The sequence below is a fragment of the Panthera pardus genome, unplaced genomic scaffold, assembly GCF_024362965.1.
Source record: "Panthera pardus isolate Hobbes unplaced genomic scaffold, ASM2436296v1 HiC_scaffold_22, whole genome shotgun sequence".
NCBI classification, from domain to species: Eukaryota; Metazoa; Chordata; class Mammalia; order Carnivora; family Felidae; genus Panthera; species Panthera pardus.
In genome coordinates, this window is record NW_026526788.1 from 33,662,544 (window position 1) to 33,680,804 (window position 18,261).

Here is an 18,261-nt window from a genome sequence, read left to right on the forward strand (position 1 = left end):
AAAATGTGCAATGGCACATCATCATTCGGTCAGAGTTGTATTGCTTCTTTTCATCCCACCCAATTACCCAAGTTCTCCCTTTGCATGACAAACGTTTCTGACTTGCCCCAGTTTCTTTTTCTTGGGAGAATCTCTGTGCAGGAACTGAATCAGGCAAGCAGGGTCCACTGTAAAACTCCCTACCTGTGTCCCGACTGCTCTGAGACGTGGAATCATTCTCCACATTATAGATGACTGTCCCCTGAGATTCAGAAGAGAAGTGACTGACCACAGACTCATGGTGGGAGTGTTTGTAGGGATAGCTCTCCGTTGAAGAATCTGTTCGAGTATCACTTGAGATGGAGGGCTCCCTCCCTGAGGGAAGGAGGAGACACATATGCCAAAGTAAGGAAAGAGAGAAGGACAGTGACAGAGAGAAGGCAAACAGCTGGATGGAAACAAAGGTCCATAAGGCAAGAACTTCCTAGAAGGAAGGGTGAGAAGGATATACCAGAGCCATTCTTCCCAACACCCAACTTCCATATTGCCCAGACACACAAAGAATTCCTCCCACTCCTGTCCCTACCTTGCTGAAGCCCTCACTTTGCCTGCCACTGTGAAAAACTGTGGGGCTTTTAGAAAACCTATGGGAAAAGTGGAAGAAAGGAAAAAGTTGTGAAAAGTAAGATCTATTTAGATGGAGAGTCCCAGGCCGACCTGACAATAACTAGTTGTTCCCCATCCCGTAATTTTTTTCCTATACTGCCAGAAATGTCACTTTGATTTTAATTGATATTGTAAACATTTTAATATATCTGAGAAATTATGTGGCTGTTACTTATACTTTAGAGTAAATGAGTTCAATCAGACTACTTTCCTCTGAACAACTCACTGAGATGAGCACAACAGTGGAAATGGGTGTTTGACTAAAGGGAGAAAAAGTAGAGCAGGCCTGAGTTGGGTACGAGGCTGGGAAGAACACCAGGTACCAAGCAGGAAGGAGGTACAAAAGGGAGGGGAAAAATTCCAAAGACAAATGTGTTCTCTTTCAAAATTATACTCAAGGACAATCCTAGATCTAGAAGACAAAAAGAATATTTCTTTTTTCTCCTTTTCAGAAATCAAGCCAAAACCATTAGGGCTATATTTCTAATATATTATAAGCCTCTATGGGCTAGGCTGAGACTTTAGCCATCAAGCTGCAAATTGTTGCTACAGGGGAACAATTTAGGCTGCAACCAACTGAATTAGAAGCAAACTGATTCACAGGCTGAGGAATACTGCTACTACACTTGACATCTTAAAACAAAAATCTCTTATCCCAAATAAAATGATTAGCTTTGTAGTAACTCATAATTTTTTCTTGGTCTTCACAACTCAGTGAAGTCACTGTTAAGTTGCTAGTGAGAATCAGTCATCTTTACTAATACTGGAAGGTTAAACACTGAGTTTCCCTCACAAACTTATTTCAGTCTAAATCAACCTAATTTCCTTCTCACTTTTGAATCAGGGCCAGGTGACTTAGGCAACACATTCTTGAAGGCTGAAAGAAACAAAACCTGGCACACTTTGGGCTTCAGCACGAGTTGGCACTTCTTTCTATCTCTAATGGATCCCCTTTCTATAAGCTAGTTATGTGCTAGGCTCATGATTAAGTATGAGTTCTAACTGTCCAGTGATCACATTGGAAGGGAGAAGGAAGAGGTAAAGAGCTAGGCTGCTCACCTGAATCTTCACTATCGTAGCAGGTCTTGCTGTATGACTGGAACTCAACTTGGGGAGGCAGGTCCTGAGTAGACACTGGGGTACCCTGCGGGTCTGCATAAAGCAGTAGCAAAGGCTGATAATGCCCCTTGATGCATTTGGTCACCACATCCTTCCATTTCGGCCCAATCTGAACCAGAAACAATCAGAAAAATATGAGTTATACTTCATAACCACAATTCAAAACATATCTTCCTATTCTGTTTTTCTAAAGAAAATAAAAGAAATAAAAAGACAAGAATTGGGTAAAGAGACCACAAAAGAGACCTTAGACCTAAATTTCATGAGTTTTTTGTTAAGTCTGTTTTTGTTAAATCTTTTTAGAAAGCAATCAAACCTTACAAGAGATAGGAATGATGAATAAAATTACTTTCATTCCTGTGAAACAACAATTCAGTTGTGAAATATAAATAAAAGTTCTCCAAGGTGAACATGCTATGTGAGGGGACTTCAGCTGCCTTGGTGACCAATTTCTTTTCACATATTAAAGCCCTGGCTTGAAATTTACAATTCTATAAATTATATAATTTTCTCCTAAATATTAAAATCACTTTTATGAATCTAAAGAGCAGGCAGAAACTCTCTCACAGACTGCTTTAGAATGAATGACATTCCATTTCAGAGTTCACACGTGACAAGACATAAATGTCAAACTGCTTAGAATAGACAGATGAACCTCAGTCTTAGCTTTGAACTGGATTCAGCACTGCCAAAGCAGTGGAAAAGAGTGACAGAAGACCATGGAAACAACAATCCAATCAAATCTCTAAACTCACCCTCTCTTAAACTTGAACCAGTCACATTCTGAGATGGTGTGCTCTGAAGAGTTGAAATAAGCATAGTGCTTATTTCATAATAGATGTTCATTAAATTTTTAACTTAGTTATTATTTTAACTAAAAAAAATATGCTTTTTTAAAAGTTTATTTATTTATTTTAGGAGAGAGAGAGCACAAATAGGGGAGGGCCAGAGAGAGAAGGAGAAAGAGAATCCCAAGCAGACTCCATGCTCAGCACAGAGCCTGACATGAATCTTGATCCCACAAACCATAAGATCATGACCTAGGCCGAAATCAAGAGTTGGATGCTTAACTGACCGAGCCACCCAGGCACCCCAACAAACATGCTTTTTATATACAAATCTTATTTAATTTCTTATAAGGCATGTATTATTTTTCAAATAAAAAGGCTAAAGCTCAAGGAATTCATATAAATCAGCCAAAATTACAACAGCAAAAAGAGATAGAGAATCAGGAAATTTGACAGAGTTTACCATTTGTGAAAGACAGGGCTAAAGGTCCACAGATTGGTGTAAATTATAGTTAGGAGTCTCCTAGCCACCAGCCTTTATCAAGAAGCTTCCTAACTCATGCAGATCCTTTAACGACTTCAGTCACAGATTCTGTGATTTAGATAGTACCAAGTTTCCAGCTTTAAATATCCTCATAGCCCTATTTTTTTCTACATGATCCCCAAAACATGTTAATCTATGATAAGGTACTTCAGGTAAGTACCAATCAGAAAACAATTTATAGCAGCCCTAACACAAAGTATTACAAGGTATTACCTAAGACACAGTATTACCATTGATAATTCAAAGTTTGAAATTCTGAAGTTCATGCTAACCTTCTAACCTAATTTGAAGCATTAAACTGTTCTCACTCAAATCAACCACTTAATACAAAAAAAAAAAAAAAAAAAAAAAAACCTGTCAACTATAAACATAACTGTGCTGACTGCATGGAGAGAGGATTCAGAGAAAATAACAGGAAATATATCGATCTCTGAGGAACTTGTCATCTACTGGAGAAGACTGATACTCTCATAAATTCAATAGATAGGTAAGTAAACAGACATCAAAATTATGAAAATAAACACCAAATACAAGTAATTATCCTTAGTTTTTTGTTGCTGTTATCAAACACTTCAAGAAGGGCTTGAATATTCCTACCTCCTTGACATGAGCATCATCAAAATACATCCATTTGCGGATCTTTGTTTGGAAAAAGAATGTAGAATAATGTTTGCCATAGTAACAGATCATTCCTACTAAGTACAGTTCAGACTGCTTGGCCCGATCATCCGTCACTCTGAAAAACAGCTGTGGGGAAAGAAGAGAATGAAAAAAACAGTCAAATACTCAGCCCTCTCACATCAATCAATCTCTTAGCACACTCCATCATTTCTTATTAACGTACTGACTTGTTTCTCCATGCTTCATTCTAAGATTTTTCCTAGTCCATATTAATCATCAGAAATGAACCTAAAAAGACAAAATGTAGGGAAAAGCAAGACGGATAGTGGCCAGTAAACCGGTAAGGTGGTGATGTTTCTTCATAACTTACAATATTTTATTGCTGGTGCCTATTGTAAGAGGATCCAAGGAAGTAGAAAAACACAAAATAAAACAAAAACAAACACTGACGTTTCAAAAGTTACTTACCAGCTGGCACCACAAATATAAATTTCCTGCTGAGACCCTAACTAAGGGGTAAAGAGTCCCTTAGGAAGAGCAATACCACCATGCTGATTACCAGCATTTCACTGCTGTATGTTCTAACAGATATACAAAAAATTTTTGAAGAAAAGAATGCTGCCTTGAGAAACTTATTTGAATGAGAAAATCATCATAGAAATAAAACAAAACTAGAACAGCACAGAATATGTAGACTACAGGAATTTAGAAAAAAGAGATTTAATTGTGTATAACCTACTCATGTCAGAGATTCCTTGGGCAGGAGACCTAAAATAAGATTCCAGACAGTGCATTCATTCTCAGTTGTAACTTAGTGATATTAAAGAATGACAAGGAATCTCCTTAGTCACAGGACTATAAGAGAAAGAAACCAGTGAAAGGAAACCACAGAGTTTCTGGCTCTTCTCTTGAACTGAAGGAAAACCCTGCCTATACTAGGGCACGGAGCTGATAAGGTAAAAGATCCCAGGTCTGAAGTCGTTTTCCCTATTTTCTTGAATAGATGCACAGAAAACTGCTAACCTATTCTTTTCCAAGCTACTCCATTACCTTTGCAACAGACATTGGTTCCTCACTGTGAATTTTGTATTCTAAAACTCAGGTCACCAACTTTTACCCCTTCACCTCCCATAGCAGCTCTAGTCAAGACTGCTCACTTCTTTGACCTTATTACCACCTGTGGTAGACTACACCTCCCAAATCTACTTTGTATACACAAGCAATGAGTAGAGTACACAATAACTCTATAAATTGCTTGATTTTTATCAGTAGCTAAGCTCTGTCCATCCTGTCTTTCAAGACCAATTTTATCCCATTTTTTCTAAAAAGTCTACACCACCTACACCTATAAGTACATACTTATACTAGGATATAAGTATTCACTGCCCTTAAGCAATACTAAGACACAAGAACTAAGTCAGAGATAAAGGTAATTAATACTCACATCACCCAGCTTCAGGCAGGTACCCAGGCTGTGAATGACATCCTCTGCCAAGTCTGAGTGGTCCGAGTCCCATACCAGCCCAATTGTAATAATCTGTGGAGCATTCATCAACACACGGCGAATCCGAATCCTTTCTCCACAGTTACTCTGAAATACATATATAAGGCTGGTTTGAGATGTTTCCCACTGGCTCTGCCTCAGTTCCCTAATCCAAGGGCTCCCCTCTCCACTCTGAACCCCACCTCTGACTTAACTCACCGGACAGTTCCGCAGATCCCCCATGGTGCTGGCATTTTGCAGCAGCTCACCAAACATGCTTGGTGAGGGTTTTTCACGTCTTTCCAGCATACAAATAGCCTGATTGCTTCAAGATGGGGGAATGGAAGGGTATGATGGTAGGAATTACACAGAGTTATAACTAAATCAAATAGATTACTCATGCAAACTCCTAACTCACATGTTTGATTTTCTTCCTCTGCCCACTATACCAAAGCCCCTTGTCCTGACCAGTCTCAGTGTCCCAAACACAATGAGCACCTTTGCCCATCCCCAGATCCAAAGCTCATAGAATCCCCATTTCTCCTCCCACCTTGCTGACCAGAACTGAACCTAAGAAAGGGGGGTGGGGTGGGAGGACTGGGAAGGAAGGAAGAAGAACAAAAATTATTTTAAAATTATTGTTCTGAGTTCCTACAATATAACACCATCTTAACAATAAGGATATAAGCTATTTGGATGCTGTCAGTTGAAACTTATCACTTGAAGGAATACCTAAGGGTACAAATAGAGAACCTTTAAGACTCACCAAAGGGAAGTGGTGGAGATGTAATGTACCATCTGGATGAAAGGCAGCGGATCAGAAGTGGCACCACAGCTGGTACATACACACTGGGACCGGGGTAAAAAAGCAAAACCAAGTAACCACAGTCATTAATTGTTTTGAGACCCATCTGATAACCCACATCCCTGGATGCAGTGTTCTTGAAGAAGAAAAGAAGTGATGAAGATAGAAATAATGTTCACCTGTTCAAACAACGTCATTGCAAATTTCTGGTGGGAGATGCAGTGTTGGGCAGTACATATATCTTCTTTGGTTTCATCAGCAATGTGGAAGTGAATTCTCATCAAGAGATTTTCCTAATAAGGAAAGAATAAAAGCAGCATATCAATGATATTTAATAGAAAAATGCACAAATTGGTAGGCAGTTTACTCAGAGAAACAGTAATCCTCTTGGAAGGTAGGAATACCTCTGATTTTTTTTAAAAAAAACTGTTTAATTTGAAATAATTATAAATTCATAGGAAGTTTCAAAAAAATTATATAAGAGGTCCATGTACCCTTCACCCAGTTTCCTCCAATGGTAACATCTTGCATAACTATAGTACACTATCTAAACCAAGAAATGGACATCAACACAGTCTACAGAGTTTATTTAGATTTCACCAGTTTTACATATACTTATTTGTGTGTGTAACTCTATGCAATTTTATCAGATGTATAGTCATATAACAACCACCACAATCAAGAAAGAAAATTGTTCCATCACAAGGTTCCCTTATATTATTCCTTCATAGCCTTTTCCACCCAATTCCAACCCGAACACCTAGCAACCACTAATCTGTTTTTCTATCTCTATAATTTTATTATTTTAAGAATGTTATATAAATGGGAGCATATGGTTTATAACCTTTTGATACTGTGTTTTTTTTTCTCAGCATAGTTCCCTTTAGATCCATTGAAGTTGATGTGTAAATCAGTAATTCCTTTTTATTACTGAATAGTATTCCATGGTATGGAAGTACCAAATCTTGTTTCACTATTTACCATCAAAGACATTTGGGTTGTTTCCAGTTTGGGGCTATTATAAATAAAGATTCTATGAACATTCATGTACAGGTTTTTTATAAACATAAGTTTTAGTTTCTCTGGGATACATGTCCAAGAACACAACTACTGAACCTTATGATAATTTGCAAGTACAGTTTTTTAAAAAACTGCCAAACTGTTTTCCAGGGTGGCTATATCATTTTACATTTCCACCAGCAATATATAAGTAATCCAGTTTGTCAGGAGTACCTCTGACTTTGGTGACATTTTGCCCTGTAACAGAATATATATCACTCTCGAACTTTTTTTAACAACAGGCAGAGTCTAAAGACAGAGAGTCTTGGGGCGCCTGGGTGGCGCAGTCGGTTAAGCGTCCGACTTCAGCCAGGTCACAATCTCGCGGTCCGTGAGTTCGAGCCCCGCGTCAGGCTCTGGGCTGATGGCTCGGAGCCTGGAGCCTGTTTCCGATTCTGTGTCTCCCTCTCTCTCTGCCCCTCCCCCATTCATGCTCTGTCTCTCTCTGTCCCAAAAATAAATAAAAAACGTTGAAAAAAAAAATTAAAAAAAAAAAAAAATAAATAAAGACAGAGAGTCTTTTGAAGGTTGACTGAGAGAACCCAGAGTTCAGAAGAGTCCTCTACTAAAAGTCACTGCGAGCAATCTAGCTATCTAAATAGCACATCACGCCTGTGCTAGGGACTCAGTTATTCTGTTTAATTATCTTTAGTAATGTAGGAGTTCACAAAGTGTGATGGTCTCCAGACCAGCAGCATCTGTATTAGCATCACCTGGAAACTTGTTAGAGCTAGATATTCTTGGGCTCTAATCTAGACCTACTGAATCAGAAATTCAATGGAGTGTGACACAGCAATTTGTATTTTAATGAGTCCTGTCTCCTTTGAAGGTGAGACCAATGTTTTATGCCATGGCAAGCACAAAACTACTGTTAAGCCCAAAGGAGAAAGAATAAACCTATTCTACAATTCCTACTGTATTAGCAGAGTCACCCTAGAGCTTTGAGAAACTAGGGAAATTCCTAGCTCTAATTGAGAGACCAGGGACAGAGTAAATACTACAGTAAAGTATCTAGTCCCTGATGGAGACCATCAACAGTCTCACCCCATATCAGAGAGGGCCAGAGGCCAACACTTACAAAGCACTCTGCAGCATCATCCATAATTCCCAGCTGGAAACGCTGTTCATCCTGGAAGGTCTTTGCCAGAGCACTGCGGAGAGTGTCAGATGGAAGCACTTTTTCACTACTACACTGAAACTGGTTAAAGATTCCCTGTAGGAAAGAGGTTAGACAAGGGAAAAAGCACAATGATGTTATTAAGCTTCTATACATCCCAATCTGTCAAGCTAGCATCTCCATGCTTATAACATTGGAACCAAACGTATTTTCCATGAGTTGATCTGCTTGCAGCTAGTACTAAAAAAGTAAAAAATCAAGTGTCAGAATAAAGGATATAATCTGTGCTAGTAAGGATCCTTGCTCTTCCATCTGCCATAGACCACTGTCATGAGTTAATGTAATTGGGTACCTCATTTCCTCTGACACAGATAGAGGTAGATGATTCACAGTAAATAAGGGCAAATTATATATAAATGGTTTGGTAAATTATTCTCTGGGGGCTCATCCTATTAAACTTAGCCCCTTCTTTTAATTTAAAATCACTCAAGGGGTGCCTGGGTGGCTCAGTCGGTTAATCATCCGACTTTGGCTCAGGTCATGATCTCATGATTTGTGAGTTCAAGCCTCACATTGGGTTCTGTGCTGACAGCTCAGAGCCTGGAGCTTGCTTCAGATTCTGTGTCTCCCTCTCCTCTGTCTCTGCCCCTCCCCCGCTAGCACTCTATCTCTCTCTCAAAAATAAACATTAAAAAAAAATTTTAATTACTCAAATAAAAATAAAAAAATAAAATTATTGAAAGTACAAAGAATAATATAACAAATATCTACTTGTCCAATATCCAGAAATAAACATTCCATTATGTTTAATCCCAATCTACATATAAAGCTAATGTCCTGGGCACCTGGGTGGCTCAGTCGTTAAGCATTTGACTTAGTCTCAGGTCATGATCTCACGATTCGTGAGTTTGAGTCCCACATCAGGTAAGCTTGAGCCCTGCTTTGGGTGAGCCCCGCTTCTCTCTTTCTATCTCTCTCTCTCTCTCCTTCTGCCCTCCTGTGATTCTCTCTCTCTCTCTCTCTGCCCCTCCCTTACTTGTGTCCCCCGCCCCAAGCTCTCTCTCTTTCAAAAAAAAAAAAAAAGATGAAGTCCCTTTTAAGACCACCCACTCTCTACCAGCCACTCACTATCATGAGTTTGTTGCACAATTTTCTGTTTTTAATACTTCTGTATACATATGTGTAAGTATATGTGTAAGTGTGTTTATATGTGTGTGTATGTGTCTATATATGTGTGTGTGTATGTACGTATTCTTATATAATACATAGTGCACTTTTAGGTGCATTTTTTGTTTGTATACAAAGTATCACACTGACTTACTTTTTTAAATTCAGCATTATTTTTGAGATCTATCCATAATTTACACACACACACACACGCGGTTCATCCCTTTTTGCTGCTGTATTGTGTTTTACCAGGTCTATACAACGTATATTTATCCATTTCTTTATTGAAATTTTGGCAGTCTCAAATTTTTGCTATTATAAAGAGGCTATGTCAACTTATACTTCCAGTAACAGATGAATACAAATAAATTTCCCCTTATCCTTGTCAGCAATTAATAAATACAGTTGAACTAGTTAATTTTAGTCTTTCAAACTACATCTAGTTTTTCTGGGTCTTTTGCAAATATGATTTGTGGCAAATATCTTCTTCCCAGTCTTCTAGTGTCTTTTATGTGGAGCAGTTTTTAAATTTTAATGTGATCAAATTACCCATCTTCAGCATCTTTACCTGATCTGAACCAATGATGAATGTGATGTTCAGAGAATAGAAACACAGAGTGGCAACAAGTGGCACCTGGTTTGATGAGTACTTCTCAAGTGGTATTGGACCTTCCCAACATAAATTAGAATATGCTCCTTTGACATCACATGGCCCAGATCCTCACTAAACCACCCAGATAAGCAACAAATTCAATGGTGAGTTACATATCAACATACCAAAGAATGTCACTCACTTGAAATTCTTACCAGTAATTTCTTCAAAAAAAAAAAAAAAAAAAAAAGCCATGGTTATTTTTCAGACTTACTAATGAGACCAGAAATGAGACCATTTTATAAACCTACCTATGTGATCTAAGAATAGGAGGCCCCACCAATTTAGAATGGTCAAATCTTGTTCCTCATCTTACTTGAACTATCAGCAGCTCAGTCATTCACTCTCTCCAAATTTTTATTCAATTACCCTCTCAATATAGTATTTCCTGATCACTGTTTTTAAAATTGCAAGCTCCACCCCCACTTCCCCAAACCTCCTACCCTTACCTGTTTTATTTTTCTCTGTAGCACTTATTATCATCTATAACACCACGTATTTTACTTATTTATTGTCTGACTACACTCTCTAAGTCTGAGTACAAAAAAGTTTTGCCCTTTAATTCTCTACTCTACTACTCACTCTCAACACCTTAGAAGGGTACTGGCATATAGAGGGCAACCAATAACTAGTTTTGAATGGATGGATGAATGGATGAATGAATGATGTAATATGGGTAGATCTTACTAAGGAAAAATATTATCAAGTCCCCTCTTTTTTAAAGCAGATAAAGAACCACCTAGAAAAGTTGAAAAATTTTCCTAAGGAAATATAATTTTCCTAAGGTAATATAACTGGTTAAAACAAAATGGGATTGAACTTCATTCTGCTAAGTAAAAGTTGGAACTGTTTTTCCCTCATTCTACTTTCTTTTTTTTTATTTTTAATGTTTATTTATTTTTGAGAGAGGGAGAGAGACAGAGCCTGAACAGGGGAGGGGCAGAGAGAGAGGGAGACACAGAATCTGAAGCAGGCTTCAGGCTCCAAGCTGTCAGCACAGGACCCAGTGCAGGGCTAGAACTCACAAAACCACAAGATCATGACATGAGCCAAAGTCGAATGTTCAACCGACTGAGCCATCCAGGTGCCCCTCCTCATTCTACTTTCTTACTAGCATTGTTCCTCCTCTTACACATTGAGCATCTATCCCAACAGCAGCTCAAGAACAATTTGCTACGTAACCTGCTATTATTTCCCTACAAATGATTCCATATGATATGGAGATGACAGTATTAGTAATACATATTTAGTATTATTTAATAAGCTAGGAGCTGGGGGAAAATCTATTATAATTGCTTCAAATTACTTTGGATTAACCTAGACATTTTTCACAAATCTATTTTAAAATCAAGTAAAGGCAAGACAGGACCTTCCATAATTTGTTACTAGAAATAGAAGAATGTCTATTAGTGACCATTAAACTACACCAAAAGGAAAGGTCTAGGTCCACAGTTAAACATTCTCAGAGGACAACTGATATATCTATACCAAGTGATTTTGAAACCGAGGAAGAGAGAAACAAAGGAAAAGGTAGGAAAAGAAGCAGTGGCCACTATCATATCCCAACCTGCTGCTCTTCTCAATTGTTAATACTAAGATATTACTAAGATATTAGTGCTGACAAAGGCTCTATCTCTAGAGCAAGAGATGGATGAGGTTTGGTCCTTTGTCCAGAGTCCAAAACTGCTTCCAAAACAAACCAGTGGGAAATGACTTCCAGGATAGTTCTGTACAAATGTGATATTTGCAAACTACAGCCCCTTTAGTCTTTCTCAACTGAGTTCCCTCAAGAATTAAGCCCTAATACTCTAAGGCATCAACAATTATTAATGAACTAACTTCTCTCCTATGTATAACAGTTGTTATGTTATCATCCAGAGAGAATTAAAAGAACAGTCACTCAAGGCACTTACTGTGTTCTGTGGTTCAGATGACCCTGCTTGAGAAAGGACAGGGCTCCACTGAGAGATGGCATAGAGTAATAATTAAGAGCATGGACTACGGAACCAAACTATCTGGATCCCAAACCCCAGTCCAAAATTTACCATTTCTATGACCTTAGAAAAGTTACTTAACTTCCCTAGTCTTCAGTTTCCTTTTTTTTTTTTTTTTTTTAAGATTTTATTTTTAAGTAATCTCTATGCCTAACATGGGGCTCAAACTCATGACCCATAGATCAAGAGTCACATACTCTACTGACAGCTAGCCAGGCACCCCCAGTTTCTTTCTTTCTTTTCTTTCTTTCTTTCTTTCTTTCTTTCTTTCTTTCTTTCTTTCTTTCAATTTATTTTGACAGATAGAGAGTGAGAGTGGGAGGGGCAAAGAGAGAGGGAGAGAGAGAATCCCAAGCAGGCTCCACGCTGTCAGTGCAGAGCCATATGTGAGGCTCAATCCCATGAACCATGAGATCATGACCTAAGCCAAGATCAAGAGCTGGACACTTAACTGACTGAGCCACCCAGGTACCTCTAAAAGAGGATTACTGAGTGGGGTTGCCTGGGTGGCTCGGTTAACCATCCTACTTTGGCTTAGGTCATGATCTCGCGGTTCATGAGTTTGAGCCCCGTGTCGGGCTCTGTGTGACAGCTCAGAGCCTGGAGCCTACTTAAGATTCTGTGTCACCCTCTCTCTGCCCTCCTCTGCTTGTGCTCGTTCTCTCTCTCTCTCTCTCTCAAAGAATAAACAAACAAAACAAAACAAAATTTTAAAAGAGGATTAGTGGGTGGGGGTGCCTGGGTGGCTCAGTTGGTTAAGCGTCTGACTCTTGTTTTTGGCTCAGGTCATGATCATGGTTTCATTAGTTCCAGTCACGTGTCGGGCTGTGCACTGACAGTGCAGAGCCTGCTTGGAATTCTCTCTCTCTCTTCCTCTCTCTCTACCCCCTTCCCTGCTCACGCTATCTCTCTCTCAAAATAAATAGAATTTGAACATTTTAAATAAAAAATAAATAAATAAATAAATAACGATCAGTAATAGTAGTTATCTCCTAGGGTTATTTACAGATTAAATAAATTATCTTTTTCTCTATCTACCTGTCTATCTATATCTTAGACTAATGCCTGGCTATATAAGTGCTTATCTAAGTATTAGCTGTCATCATCATTATCATTATCATCAACATCATTATCATTATTATTATATTTTAGGTTACTAAGGAGCCTGTCTGCTACTGACCGTGCGTCAGAAATGCCATCTACCTTGAACGACCTCCCTAGTCTCTGAAATCTGGGTAAGAAAGACAAACCACTTCTCCTTCTGTTGCTCTTACTCAAGAGAGGCAGATTTCCCATGATTAGATAAGAAGGGTTTCAACACAGAAAGGAAAAGACATAGTCAGAGCTCTGCTTATATCCACACTCGATATGCAACAACAGATCTGACTCTTGTGTTCAGTGGCATCAACATCTCCAAACTATATTCTTTTCTCATCTCTTAATTACAGGCAACTTTCTCCATACACACTGAGTATCTGAATGTACTCAGAATGCCTGCATCTTCTTTATTTTATTGTAATTATTGTTATCAGTCTTGCTCTGCTATTGTTAGGAAAAAGCAAGTGTATCAGGAATAAAGCAGCCTGAGCGCTCCCAGCATGCATCTGTGGAGCTGTAGCTCTGGAAGAAGCTGTAGTACAAAGCCCCTCTGTTAGGGCAGCACACTAACCCCTGTGTGTCCCTCTCACATGAGCACAGGGCTGGAACGGGCCTCCTCCTGCTCCCTTTTTCACCCTCCTGCCACCTTTCCCAGAGGGAGATCCTGTTCACACCAAAGAAAGCCAAGAACATTTAGTTCAGAAGTAAGAACAGGTGGTAGGACCAATAAGGAACAAAAACTGGTATTCTTCCAATTGCTGAGTTCTGCGGCAGGGAGTGAGAAAGGGCAGGAAGAACCAAAACCCAGGAATCATTTTTCCCTATGGGGTCCTGATGGTTTCATTTCAATTAACAGAGAAAACCCACCTTTGACGTTTCTCTCTGCTCTTCTTCACAAAGTGAAACCAAAGAGGTCTTCCTTTTCATTCTCGAAAAGGCAAATTACTTTTTGTCTGTTAACTATTTTTTTGGATGCAGTGCAAAAACAACAAGACTTTAATGACTAAAAGCAGGTGCTTCCCCACCCATTTCTCTTGGATCATGTAGCAAACAATTCTACCCACAGGAGCTCATAATTATCTGGACTAGTAAAAACCATGTAAATAAGATAAAAGTGCCATAGAGACAGAAACTCTTTGTGCTTTGGCATCTACAAATGCAGCTGTTGCTTCAGTTTTTTTCCCCCCTAAAACACAGACTTTTGTCTTTAGGCAGGAACAGCTGTTTATTTCTCTCTCAGGATTTCTTAGCCTAGCCTTAGCCTTCTAAAAAAAAGTCATGAGTAGAGAAGATGGGAGTCAAGAAGAAGGGCTACAGCTAAATGTGATGCGTTCTGGGCCCTAGGTCTTTGGAAAGTTAGCAGTCCAACTCATTCCTGGAGGGTGTCCAACAATAACTTCTGCAAAGACACAATACATTTTATGCACTGCTACTAACTCAGTTCTTAGGGTTTCTCTTCTTGACCCGGGCTTTCCAAACCTCTCATCATTTTGGCTCTCATAATCACTCCTTTTCTCCACACCTCCTAGAAATCATAGACTTAAATAAATTGTAAGCCTCAACGTGACCAATCAAGCCTGTTTGTAAAAACAACCCTCTGAAAAAAAGATAAAGGAGGTACTACTCCTTGAGTACTACTAGAAAAGAGAATTTTCACTAGTTTTATGTGTTCAAAAGAATCTCAAACATTCTCTTTCAAGAGGGGAAAAGAACATGTAAATGTTTACCATTTTGGCATCCAAACCAGTAACATTGGATTTTTAATGTTTTATTGCAGAAAATCTCAAACATACAAGGGTAGACAAAATAGCACAACCAACTCCTATGTACCTATTATCTATCTTTAACAACTGTGGCCAATCTCATTTCATATATACAACGCACCCACTCATCCCATTCCCAGATCATTCTCAATCAAATACTAGACATTATTCATCTATAAATATTTTGGATATGCCTCTAAAACATAAGAAATCTTTGTTTAAAATTTAATCATACTATAATTACCACACTAAAAAAAGGTAATAATAATTCCTTAATATCATCAAATATCCAGTCAGTTTAATAGAAATTCTTGCTGCAACATTGGGGAAGACAGAGAACAGCTGGCTAGTTTCTCCCTTGGGATTCTTTAACCTTATGTCTAAAAATACCTACCTTCTGGATTTCCGGATTATAAAATTATCTGCATATCCTGTATCAGTCCCTTTAAGTAAATCCAATTGTCAATACCATATCTCCCCATGAGTTCTGGATTTTTTTACACTCAATTCATAACCCAATACTTTGGACTTGCAGTGGTGAAGTTAAAGATGATCATAAACTACCTATCACACTCATTTGTGCTACCTCTGCAAAAGAGACACACCCACATACACACAAAGACAGACACAGAAAGAAACACCAAGACTTCAAGACACTAGACAGAGAGCCAAAGAGCAGAGACAGGCCAAATTCACCAGAGGATGGTATTGCTTTTAGTAGGAAATCATAAACTAATGTTGAAATTTTACAAAATATAATAGTCAATTTGCTAATTTTTGTCAAGATCAAAAATGCAGGACCTTAGAGATTACCAACAGTATTTACATCAAATTTTGACAATCAATACCATAACCACTTACCCCACAGGGGAAATGAAAAGGGGGACCCTTCTGGACATGCACAAAGATTTTGAGATTGTATAAGTTTCAGGCTCTGCCATAAATTCTGGAAAGGAAAGAATCATGATGATCTACTATGTTTTTCCTTGCAGTCATAACCCTCTATTTGAATATCATGTAAAATTCTAAACTCCAAATTTTAAAAAGGATGAAAGACTCAACTTTATACTTTCCAAGTTATATCAATGGTTAAATTAGTTGAGAATATTTAGGTACAAACTAATAGGCCTTTAAGACTAAGAAAGATTAACCAAAAGACCACACAAATATACTCATACCCCAGAGATAAGCAAAACAAAGAAGTTCAACTCAAGTAAATGATATTTGCATTAGACAGGGATATACCTTCCTCATGAGAGGTCTGTTGATTACTAGCTAAAATCTCCAGATAACCTATTAGAAATCTAATTTTCTGGTTTAAATAGTCTAACATAATGGATTTACTCTTCTCTGATATTGGCCATGACCACAGGACAATGAAGAACCTTCTGTTCCAATAATCTACCAAAAAAAGGACTGGACTGATAATGCACAATGAGTAATTTCTTATACCACTTTACTCCCTGTGCTTATGCTTTCCAGTAGAGGAACAGCTACATGGTACACACAAAATATATTGAGGTATTTATTCTCTGAACTCTCAAATTTCCCTCCAATTAACTGATGGGCTATCAGCAGAACACAGACTTTCCTGCCCCTTTTGAACAGTCTTACTGCTGTACAGATACAAACTTACATTACAGGACACCTTATACACAAAAACCTATTTCCTCCTCACCTACCCCTCACCATCACCACCATTCTCTGGCTTTGATGCCTTGTACTAACATTCTTAAAAGAAAAATCACTAATTGAGGAGATTTGTTGAATTTAATCAATCAATGAAGTATTCTTCTTTGCCTATAACAAAAAACACTCTGTCCTACATCTTGGCACACTGCAAAGCCTCTAGTACAATCCCTGGAAGGAGAACAAAATCATTGTGGCATACTAAGTACAGAGGACGGATTTCCTTCCCTGGACAGAGATAAATAAATAAGCCAACACCAAAGTCATACCCTGGGGGCTGGGGACACAAGGGCAGATTCAATATGAATAATAAATAAGAGTTCTGGGCTATAGGCATGACAACAGTTCAGGTCAGGAAATACCTTTTAGTAACACTAGATGGGAATAAATTTGGAGATTCAGAAGGGACAGAGTAATTAGCCCACAAATCTTTTTGTTAAGTCAGAGTTGAAACGCATTGTGGCTCAAAATAAGAAGAAAGACACACTGACAAATTATTTTTAATGAAAGCGATCATTAATAATTTGCATGCAAAATTTTGAGGCTGAAATTAGGTTAGGAACTTAGTATCAAGTAATGCAGAAAAATAACCCAATATATTTTTACAGGACCAAATGGATTATCCTAAATATTACGTATAAACCTCCAAAAAGCAATTATAAGCTCTAGATACAACATACACTATGGTACCTGGTGAAGGTCACAAGGCACAAGAACATTGACAAACATTCAGAGAGCAGAAGAGAAAGTAAAAACATTAAACAAAAGGTGTTCACATAAGACCAACAGTAAAAGCATTTTAAAGATTGGTGCAAGGTAAAGTAAAAAGTGGAGAAAAAAAAAAAAACAGGGATACACATCTTCCAGCCAGACTTAGAAGGGCAAATCCTTCATCCAAAACATTAGATTAAGGGAAAGTTGGCTAGCTTTTGATTCATCTAGGAACATGTGTGTGTCTCTTTTTTGTTCTTAACATTGAGTTCTAGAGCTAAACAATTATGTTCCAACATAAAAGAATTCTGACTTTATAGAATGAGCAAGTGCTGATAGAGTACCTCAAATGCAGGAATTTTGGAGTTTTGTGTTTTGAAAAATATCTATGAAATAAGAATTTTACATTTGAAACTTAGCATTAAAGAATGCAAACAGGTCACCAAGTACCAGCAAAAAGGAATTCTTACTTGCTTCACCAAACATTCATCTAATTTTTAAACAGGAGGCAGAGAAAAAATGGGATTTAAATATACTGAATTACACCCACGCTGGGACACCACAAAGTTAACATGTAACTTAATTGTAGGATACCAGATAACTGCTCTGCTTGACAGAACTCCAGGCTTTGACTCTTCAGCAGATCTTCCCATCATCAACTCTTCCCGACCCCCACCACACACATACACCTCACCCTTCCTTAACTAAATTTGGCATAAAGCAGCCTATATTAAGTAGACCTACTAAAAAAAGTGTAAACCCAAAAGTCATGATGAAAATCTCAAGTAGAACAAGAGTGAGAGCACAAAAGACAAAAAGAAAAAAGTGAAGAAAAAGGCAAGTACACAAAACTCTATAACTAAAATCCAAGGACTACTAAAAGAATATATGAACCCAGAAAAGTTACGTATTTATATTATGGTGCAAGCACTATAAGGAATACCAACGGGGAAGAAAAGCTGAGCCACCTTTCCAAAAACTCATTCAGCCATGCTAAATACTGTTA

General features: G+C 38.1%; 1 protein-coding gene and 1 long non-coding RNA gene across 25 annotated transcripts in view; one reads left to right on the top strand and one right to left on the bottom strand.

Moving 5' to 3' along the window:
- The window catches only part of LOC128779008 (uncharacterized), a 182,381-nt gene that overhangs the window by 144,434 nt on the left and 19,686 nt on the right, over nt 1–18,261 (top strand). The window lies entirely within an intron of this gene.
- USP54 (ubiquitin specific peptidase 54) overlaps nt 1–18,261 on the bottom strand; it is a 133,864-nt gene that overhangs the window by 32,227 nt on the left and 83,376 nt on the right. For 18 of the 24 annotated variants that reach the window (XM_053909547.1, XM_053909550.1, XM_053909554.1 and 15 more), the window contains 8 exons: nt 8,143–8,277; nt 6,185–6,298; nt 5,967–6,049; nt 5,420–5,525; nt 5,162–5,308; nt 3,694–3,843; nt 1,705–1,873; nt 184–354 (listed from right to left, as the gene is read on the bottom strand). In XM_053909547.1, the coding sequence (XP_053765522.1) occupies nt 184–354; nt 1,705–1,873; nt 3,694–3,843; nt 5,162–5,308; nt 5,420–5,525; nt 5,967–6,049; nt 6,185–6,298; nt 8,143–8,277 (1,075 nt within the window). Of the gene's footprint in view, nt 1–183; nt 355–1,704; nt 1,874–3,693; nt 3,844–5,161; nt 5,309–5,419; nt 5,526–5,966; nt 6,050–6,184; nt 6,299–8,142; nt 8,278–15,716; nt 15,802–18,261 lie in introns of those variants that run through there. The other 6 variants (XM_053909561.1, XM_053909559.1, XM_053909562.1 and 3 more) reach the window with 3 other exon arrangements.